We start from the raw sequence: 9,666 nt of genomic DNA, 5'->3' as shown, positions 1-9,666 counted from the left end.
AACAAACACTCTGAGGAGTGGAGTTCATGACAATATGCTGCCAATGAGGATACCAAGGCTCAGAGACTGGACATTAAAGCTCAACATCAAATGGGCTGTGCATGTTGGAGAAATATTTAAATAAAAATCATCTCTGTCCCAAAATCGGAGCACTGACCCACTCATTGATCCCTGAAGCTGAAGACAGGACTACAGGATGAGGAGGCGATATTGCCCAAGGAAACAAGGGGTTTGAGGAGGTAAGAATGACTCAGAGGTTTGTTTCCAGGAAGATGGGGCTGGATGTTGTTGCAAAAAAAATAAAAGTCTGTGAATTGGGCTGTGATAGAACGAAAGCCCACACTCTTGGGCCATGAGAGGAGTGATGTTTCCTTCCCTTATTTCACTGTATTTCTCCTTTGTGCTCATTCTCACAATGACCTCGACCATAACTGTACAATTAGACATTGAGCGTGTGTCTCTGCTGATCTGAGCTCTGCAGGCAGCAAGAACCTGCATCTTCCATGCAGCATCTGGGCCTGGATGATCAGTGTCCATGGTGAGGACCCCACAGGGATATTCTGATGTGTGGGCTGAGGATGAAGGATACCTCATGGGGGAGGATCTGAAAAGGAATGATGTCCCCTGGGTCACCTTTACCTGGAAGGGGCATTTCAGGAAGACACTGGGTGTGTCTGCTGTGAAGTCTTGTCCCTTGGTAAGATGAGTCCAGATCAGGCGGACAATGTAGATCAGGGGAGACACCATTTCTATTTAAAATGTCTCCAGAGAGCCTGGTACAACATCAGCCCCAGGCCTTGGGAGGGGCACTTCCTCTTCTTGTGGGGCTGCTGACATGACAACCCCATGACTGGGAGGACCAGTCTCTGAGTGTTCACAACTCGTGCATCTGTCTTTCCTTCCGGGTACCCTGGTCTCCTCTGCCAGCATACCAGAGGAACCCAGAGGAGACGCCATGACTTCTGCCCTCATAGCTCTCTTCTGCATTGGTGAGATTTGAGGAGGAGGAAGGGAAGCCCCAGTCTTAGAGGGACCCACCCCACAGCCAGGACCTGGTCTGTCAGGGGACCTCAGGACTCAGGAGGCTCATGGGGAGGAGGTGTTCTGCTCAGCTTCAGGGGCAAATCTCTCACAGGGAGCTCTCTTCCAGGGTTGAGTGTGGGACTGAGGACCCCAGTGCAGGCAGGTGAGTCTGTTCCCTGGTGTCCCAGATCCCAGGTCCTCACTGGAGACAAGAGACAACTTCCAGGAGCTGGGGAGGGAGAACAGCACTTCTGGGCTGAGAGATGGGGACTGTCTGGGATGGTCTTGTGAGAACTGGGGAACTCGGGGTGGCGTGGGGAATGTGTTGTGACCCAGCTTCTGACTTCCTTCCAGGGACCCTCCACAAACCCACCATCTGGGCTGAGCCAGGCTCTGTGATACCCAGGGGGAAGCCCGTGACCATCTGGTGTCAGGGGACCTTGGAAGCCCGGGAGTATCTACTGTATAGAGAGGGAGTCTCAGTGCTCTGGGACAGACAACAACCACTAGAGCTGAAGGAAAAGGTCAGGCTCTCCATCCCATACATGGCAGAGCAATATGCAGGGAGATATGTCTGTTACTATATCAGCCCCACTGGCTGGTCAGAGCATAGTGATAACCTGGAGCTGGTGGTGACAGGTAAGAGGACGCTCAGGGGTCCCAGCCCTAGGGTCTACCCTCAGGATGGGGGTCTGGTCTCAGGGATGTGTCCCCTCTCTCAGACCAGCTGTGGGGGATAGGAGGGAGTTGTGAGCCCCATTTAACACGCTGCCTCCTCCTCTCCTAGGAATCTACAGCAAACCCACCCTCTCAGCCCTGCCGAGCCCTGTGGTGACCTCAGGAGCGAAAGTGGCCCTACAGTGTGGCTCATGGCTGGGATTTGACAGGTTCATTCTGACTAAGGAAGGAGAATACAAGCCCTCCTGGACCCTGGACTCACAGCCAAAGCCCAATGGGCAATCCCACGCTCTGTTTCCTGTGGGCTTTGTCACCCCAAGCCACAGGTGGACATTCAGGTGCTATGGCTGTGACAGGAACAAACCCCAGGTGTGCTCACGCCCCAGTGACCCCCTGGAGTTCCTGGTTCCAGGTGAGGACGTCTTACCCTTGCCCAATCCATATTTTAAGGCAACAGACAGGGGTCTATACTTCAAGGATAGCCCCAGATGAGAGGGTGGGGTGAGGGCAGCAGGGGTGTCACCTGGAGCAGAGACACACAAGGTGAGAGATAGTGAGGCCTGAGGTCCAGGATGGAAAAGGGGGTTTATGGGAGGAATCAGCCCTGACAATCTACATGAGGTTTTTCTCTCAGGTGTGTCTGGGAAGCCCTCCCTCCTGAGCCAGCAGGGCCCTATCGTGACCTCTGGACAGAACTTGACCCTCCAGTGTCTCTCTGATGTCAGCTATGACAGATTTGCTCTGTCCAAGGAGGGGGGACATGACCTTCCCCAGCGCCTTAGCCAACAGTCCCAGAATGGACGCTCTCAGGCTGGTTTTCCCCTGGGCCCTGTGAGCTGGTCCCATGGGGGCCAGTACAGATGCTATGGTGGACACAAGCTCTCCTCCAAGTGGTCAGCCGCCAGCGACCCCCTGGACATCCTGGTGGCAGGTGAGGAGCCAGTGGATTCCATCAGGGACCCAGACTCTGCACAGACTCTTCCAGGGGGAAAGCTCCAGTTGGTGATGCTGGAAAGAAGGATGTGGGGTTCCCAGAGAGTGATGGAGACAGAGAGATGGGATGGGTAGGGAAAGACTAAGAAAAAAAAACAGACAGAGATGATGAGAGTCCTCAAAGAAAGGCCTGGGGACTTAGTTCATAACAAAGTGCAGCCCTTCACTGACACTTAATCTCTCTAGGAGTACTGCTTGACAAACCATCCCTCTCGATGCAACCAGGCCCCACAGTGGCCTCAGGAGAGAACGTGACCCTGCTGTGTCAGACACGGAGCCCGAGGGACACTTTCCTTCTGTCCAAGGAGGGGGCAATGGATCCCCCACTGCGTCTTAGATCAAAGTACCAAGCTCAGCAGTACCAGGCCCTATTCTCCATGAGTCCTGTGACCTCAGCCCACGGGGGGACCTACAGGTGTTATAGCTCATACAGCACTGCTGGCCACCTGTTGTCACACCCCAGTGATCCCCTGGAACTCGTGGTCTCAGGTGAGGGGCCCTGACCTTGTCCTTTCTGAGTCACTCAGCTCAAGGCCCTGTCCCCAGAAAGCTTTGGACTGGGATGGGAGTGAGGGGGCTCTGAGGAAGGGGCGCCCAGAGAGGGATCTGCCCTTCAGAGTGTAGTAGGGAAAGAAGGCTCTCTCATGCCAGCCCGTTCCCACATCCTCATCACCAGAATCCTCCAGGTAGGCAGAGGGAGAGACCCGGGGACCACAGGGCAGATGCAAGAGAAGAGTGTGGACAGAGACAGGGTCTCTGGAGAACCTGCACACCCTCATGTCCTCTTGTCCTTTCTCACAGGACCCTCTGGGGACCAAAACCCCCCAGTCACAGGGCTCAACTTAACATCTGGTGAGTCACAGGGGCCTCTGTCCAGAGAGTTCACAGTTTCTCCAGGCTTGTCTTGAGACTCAGCTGACCTGACTCCTAGTTCCTCTCTCAGCACAGCTTGTCTGCAGGGGGCTGGGAGTCAGGCAGAGATGGGGGATCCACCGGGCTCCAGGGCTGTTAGGCTGGGTGGATGGTGAGTGGGGCAGTCACGGCAGAGGGAGATGTTGGGGTCCAGCCTGGGGGAGGGGCATCCTGGCTGAAGTGGGGAGAAGAAGCCCCCCTCACCTCCATCCTGATACCCAGGAGGCCCTGAGGATTTACTTTTCCCAGTGGAGTCAGGTGTGCAGTGAAATTGTATGGGTAGGAGAGGGGCAGGACAAGGGTCTGGGGCATTCAGGCCCTTTCCCTTCACCTCAGGGTGCTCAGATGGAATGGAAAGTACAAGGTCTGGAATCAGCACCTTTGAATTCTGGTCCCAGCTCTGCCACTTCAGGCTGGGTTTTCCAAGATGTTTCATTTACCTCTTGGTGCCACAGTTTCCTCATCTGTGAAATGAGTGGGTGGGAGTGGAAGCCCTATGTTGTGGTTGATTGTTGGGAGTTAGAGGAGATGAATGCACAAACCCCAGCACACGCCTGGCACACAGTAGGCACTCAATTAAATAGCATCAGTCACTCATTCTTGACATCACTGGTGCCCAAGATCTCAAGTGGTACCTGAAGGCTGTGATCGGGATCTCCGTGGCCTTCATCCTGCTGCTACTCTCCCTCCTCCTCTTCCTCCTCCTTCAACGCCAGCGTCAGGGCAAACTCAGGACATCAGGTGAGTAGGGAACAGGGTGACCTTGGTCAAAGGAGCAGGTGGGCTTAGGGCACTAGCCAGAGGGAAACCAAATAGACGGGAAAGTCAGCCTAGAAAAAGACTTTTCTAGAATCTCAAATCACAAAATACTATAGAAACACTTGATACAGCACACATACACATTTAAGATATTCTTCCACCTTTTCAGTTTCATGAAACATTGAAACATACAGACAAGTATGTGTCAAGGTTTCCTTCTTTCCTCTTGAATCACATGTGGAGGGCGGGTGGTCATCACCTCCCAGGGCTGAGACTCTGTCCGTCTTGACCCAGCCCAGAGACAGGCTGATCTCCAGCTTCCTTCAGGGGCTGCAGACCCAGATCCCAAGGACAGAGGCCTGCAGATCAGGTAATTCCTGCCCTGAAGACCGCAGACTCCCACCCCGCCCTCGGCCCCCTCTCTGCCCCTAACACTCCCGTCTCCTCCCCCAGCTCCAGCCCAGCTGCTGATGCCCAGGAAGAGACCCTCTGTGAGAGGAAGAGGAGGGATCTCCCTGGGGGTGGGGACAGAGATTTCAGTGGGCCATGGGGAGATAGGCTGGGAGGGTCTGGGGATTCGGGGTGAGAAAGACTGAATTCTGAGTGACTCGGGCCATCTCCACACCCCTGGACCTCAGTGGCCCATCTGGGAGCAGAGGGGCCTGCAGCCCTGAGAGACCTCAGGGAATCCTGACAAGAGACACACCCCTTGTTCTGCCCCAGCAGATGCTGCCGTGAAGGACACACAGCCTGAGGAGGGGGTGGAGCTTCACCATCAGGTGAGACCCCTGCCCTGTCCAGGCCACCAGGTACCTTCCTGTTGCCAAACTTAATCCATGGGACACCTTGCTGTCCTCACATCACCCGGCTCTCAGCAGCATCCCACACTGACCTCTCCTCTCGGGCACCTGGGTTGTCCTGCTGTGACTTCACTCCTCCTGGTTTCTATGACCTCGTGACCCCTCCTACATGGTCTCCTTTCTTGATTCCTCATCCTCTGTCTGGCCTTCTGGTTGTTGGACTCACCCCCAGGTCCCAAGAGGATGCATGAATTAGTGAGTCACCCACAAGTCCCCTAGGCTCCCCTTCTTTCATTCACCCAACCGTGTGCACAGGGAGCTCACTGTTTACCTGGCTCCATTCAGGTGCTGCATCTACAACAGTGAGAAAAACTTTCTCCACAATCCTTGAGCTCACCTCATGGGTGAGAGACAACATGAAAATATGTGGGCATGGTCCTAGAGTGCACAATGATGTTAAGGAAAATAAGTAAGGAAAGGGGATAGAATGCTTGGAGGGGTAGAAGGAACAGCAGGTTCAAGGGTCCTGATACAGCAACATGCTTTTTCAGGAAGATGGCCTGCGTGGCTGGAGCCAAATAAGTGAGAAATAGCATGTTAGGATAAGCTTAGGAAGTCCCTGAAGATTCCACCAGGAAAGTGATCTCACTCTGGCAGCAGTGTAGACAATTGATTGAAGGACGTCAGTTGAGAGATCTAGGAGACACTGTTTCTAGCCCACTCTCTCCCTCCAGCAGGATCCCAAGGATGAAGATGCCCAGGGAGTGATGGATGTCCAAGTGAGCCACTCAAGATCAAGGTGGGGAGTGGCCATCTCTCCTTTCCCCCTGTCAGGGAAGTCACTGGACATGAAAGATAGACAGGACGAAGAGGACAGACAGAGGGACAGACAGGTGGGTCCCATCTTTCCTGGACCCCAGGCTTCCCCCACACCAGCCACATACCTATACCCTCCTCTCCCCCTGCTCCAGGCTGCTGCATCTGAAGCCCCCCAGGATGTGACCTACGTCCAACTGAACCACTTGACCCTCAGACAAGAGATGACACCCCTTTCCTCCCAGTCAGAGAAGGCCCCAGCAGAGCCCAGTCTGTACGCTGCTCTGGCCATCCACTAGCCCATGAAGGACCTGGACCCCACATTCCAGGGAGACAGACTGCAGAGACCCCAGAAGGCACAAGATCTGTCCCCAGTAGACACTCAGCTAATGACCCCCAGCCAGCCTGGGCTCCTAACATGGACCACCAGGAGCTTCTGGGACTCTTTGGGACTCACCTGATTCTGCTGTCATGATAACTGATATCCTTGCATTTGGGGAACAAAGCAGCAGACTTCTCAGTAATCCATGAGAGAAACGAGAAATCCAAAACAGAAATGAGACCCTGTTTTAAATTGAATGATTATGTAAATATTTCACATTAAACCTACGAAATGGGAAAATTAAGAATCACAGATGAATATTAGAAAAGGATTAAAAAATCAATGAACTAAGCTATCACACCAAGACTTTAGAAAAAGAATAGCAAATTATTCCCAATGAAGGTAGAAAGAGGGAAATAATAGACAGCATTAGCTACTAAAGAGGGAAAATTAAAAAATAGAGAAAAATCAATAAAGCCAAGAAACCTCATCTTTGAAAATATTAATCACACTTATAAATCCTAGTCACAGCACTCAAGGACAAAAGAGAGAAGACACACATTACATCATCAGGATAGCATTACAGATCCTACAGACGTTCAGTAGATAACAGATAATTATGATCAATTTTATGTCAATGTATTAGAAAATGCAGAAGAAATGGACAAAATGCTCAAAAATACAATTTACCAAAATGATGGACATAAAAGTAAGTAGAAAATCCGAATTATCTTACATATTAAATATGTTGAATCTCTAATTAAAATTTTCCCAAAAAGTGAACTCTGAGTCTGGAAAGCTTCACTGGTGAATGCTTCTGAACACTTATGCACTTATGAAATACACACATACACACACCTGGATACACACACACAAACACACATGGACACACATACATATATACACATAACAAACTTAAACTTCTTTCAAAAATAGTGAAGGAAGCAATATTTATCACAACACATTTTATCAGGTGAGAAAAAAAGCTGATATGAAAACCTGACAAGGAAACTGCAAAATGGGAAAATCCCCGGAGGCTCTCTCACAGCATCTTAGCTGTAGATTCCTAAACAAAATATTCTCAAACAACACTAAGTGATATATAAAATGGACGATATATCATGACCATGCTGGTATGTTTTTTTCAGAAATTCATGATTCGTTTCATATTCAAATCATTTAGCACAATCAGAGGCATTCACAATTAGAATAAACAACTGTATAGTGGGCAGCTTTGGGAAGAAGAAGAAGGAAAAAAAAAAAAGATTGACAACAGATGTTAGCTCAGGTGCCAATTTTTTTTAAAAAAACAAATCAATCAATACATTTCAAACATAAAATGATTAATATAAAAATGATAATAGCATCAGATTCAAAACTTCTGATAAAATACCTCACCATTTATAATGGAAAAAACCTCCTCGTCAGTAAAAGGGAATTTCCTATCATTTATTGAAACATCTTTAAAAATCTACAATAGAAATAATTTTTGCAGGTAAAATCTTGAAATCTTTCCACTTGCGATTGAGAATGAGACAAGAATATTCACTATGGCCTCTTCTATTCAGCACAACTGTAAGAATCAACCAAATAAATAAAGCAAAGAAAAACCATGATATCCACTGAACAGATGGAATTAAAGCATATTACTCATGGATTACAAAATTTCGTACATGGAAAATCCAAAATAATATGAACATCCATTAATTAATTTGAAGAGGATTGATCCAATGTCACTGGATACATCATCAATATATAAAAAAATCAGTAGCATTTCAGACATCCAGTTTTGGACCAGGAGGAAGTAGCAGTATGTCTCCCTAACTACCCATAAGGCACAATAAAACTACTGGGCCTCGTATATACAAGGAACATGAGAACACTCCAAACAGTGGAGAAAAGACAGCAGATGGGCTAAGACTGTTAGGACCCCAGGAGTGACAGAGTGGATGTCAAGGGAGCCACATGGGGGACCTGGACTGTAGCCTCCACCTGACAATAATGAGCCAGTAAGAGCGAGACAAGAGGATCAGAGTCAGCAGTAGGAAATGCGATGATGGAGTCAAGAGGTTGCAGTGATGGAAGGAAGGGCTCAGGGGCCAAGCACTACAGGCAGTCTCTGCAAGATGGAAAAGGCCAGGAAACTGATTCTCATGGCAGATCCCCCAAAATCAACCACCCCTGCTGATACCCCAACTTTGCCCAGTGACTGATTTTTTTGATTCATCCTCAAGAACAGTAAGATGATAAAATTGTGTTGTTTAAATCCACTAAGTTTGTGATAACTTGTTACAGCAGCAATGGGAAACTTAGGCAGCCACTTAAGCTCTTTTAATTAATGTTTGCATAATATATTTATCCCTTCACTTTTAAACCATCCACAGAGTGTTAACATTTTACCTTTTCAAGAGAAATCTAGGAGTCTTTACATGTATAGGTCCTTCCACCCTCACCGCTTTGTGCTGTAGTTATTCTGTGTTTCATCTTCACACATTAAAACTCTACCAGACAATGTTATCAGTTTTGCTTTCAACAGTCAAACACGTTTTAAAGATCTTAAGAGGAGAAAAATATGCTGTTACATTTACTTGGATATTTATCGTCTTTTGCTCTTCATTTATGCTTGAATTTTCAAATTTCTCTTGAGAATAATTTTCTTTCTGCCTGAAGAACTTACCTTATATCTTTTAGAGCAGATCTACTGGCAACAAATTCTCTCAATCTTCCTTCCCCTCAGAATCACTTTATCTTACTTCCATTCCTGAAGAATACATCCAGAAAAATTCCTGGTTGTCTCTTCTTGTCTCTCATAATTGTAATATCTTCAGACCTTGATGGTTTCTGATGTGAAATCTGTAATCGTTCAAGTCATTTTTCCTCTGTGCGTTTCATGGCATGTTTCTATGGATGCTTTCAACCTTTTTTTCCTTTGGTTTTCAAAAATTTGATTATGGTTACAATGTGTGTTGGCATGGTTTTTAAAGCTTATCCTATTTTCTTTTGCTGAACATCTCAAACATATATTTTTGTGACTTTCAACAAATCTCTGAAATAGTCAACTACATATTTCTTCTAATATTTTTTCTTTGTTAATATCATCTCCTTTTGCTGGGAGATCAATGGTATAAATTTTCTTGTACACCCCTGAGTCTGTGTTAACTTTTTAAACTATTTTTGGCCTCCAACCCATGCTCTCACCCAGTTCTTGGGGAAAGAACTCACATTATGAGATGGAGAGTTCTGCCCAGGAGAGGAAGTGGCACTGAGGAGGCAGAAATGACTCAGAGGTTTTGAAGGAAGGCAATAAATAAAAAGATAGAAACTCATAGAAACAAGAAAGTCAGTCAAGGGAAGTGTTTATGG

At 48.0% G+C, this 9,666-nt stretch overlaps 1 protein-coding gene across 11 annotated transcripts; it reads left to right on the top strand.

Annotated features, from left to right (window-relative positions):
- The first annotated feature begins 466 nt into the window (after nt 1-466).
- Nucleotides 467-8,898, top strand: LOC124250069 (leukocyte immunoglobulin-like receptor subfamily B member 3). Of its 11 annotated transcripts, none has more exons than XM_046681799.1 (13): nt 467-538; nt 1,151-1,186; nt 1,378-1,662; nt 1,811-2,113; nt 2,336-2,632; nt 2,881-3,183; nt 3,496-3,546; nt 4,228-4,347; nt 4,660-4,735; nt 4,819-4,886; nt 5,092-5,144; nt 5,900-6,058; nt 6,137-8,898. In XM_046681799.1, exons 1-13 carry the CDS (start codon nt 523-525, stop codon nt 6,278-6,280), a joined length of 1,911 nt encoding a protein of 636 aa, XP_046537755.1. In that variant the 5' UTR covers nt 467-522; the 3' UTR covers nt 6,281-8,898. The 11 variants fall into 11 exon arrangements, with proteins under 11 accessions (XP_046537755.1, XP_046537760.1, XP_046537758.1 ...); XM_046681804.1 differs by lacking the exon at nt 467-538 and adding an exon at nt 889-989 and having other exon boundaries at nt 4,819-4,856; nt 5,903-6,058; XM_046681802.1 differs by lacking the exon at nt 467-538 and adding an exon at nt 889-989 and having other exon boundaries at nt 4,819-4,856.
- Nucleotides 8,899-9,666: the final 768 nt, after the last annotated feature.

Source organism: Equus quagga, chromosome 13 (genome assembly GCF_021613505.1).
Source record: "Equus quagga isolate Etosha38 chromosome 13, UCLA_HA_Equagga_1.0, whole genome shotgun sequence".
NCBI classification, from domain to species: Eukaryota; Metazoa; Chordata; class Mammalia; order Perissodactyla; family Equidae; genus Equus; species Equus quagga.
Note: the sequence above shows the minus strand (reverse complement) of the source record. Positions and strands in the feature narration are given on the sequence as shown.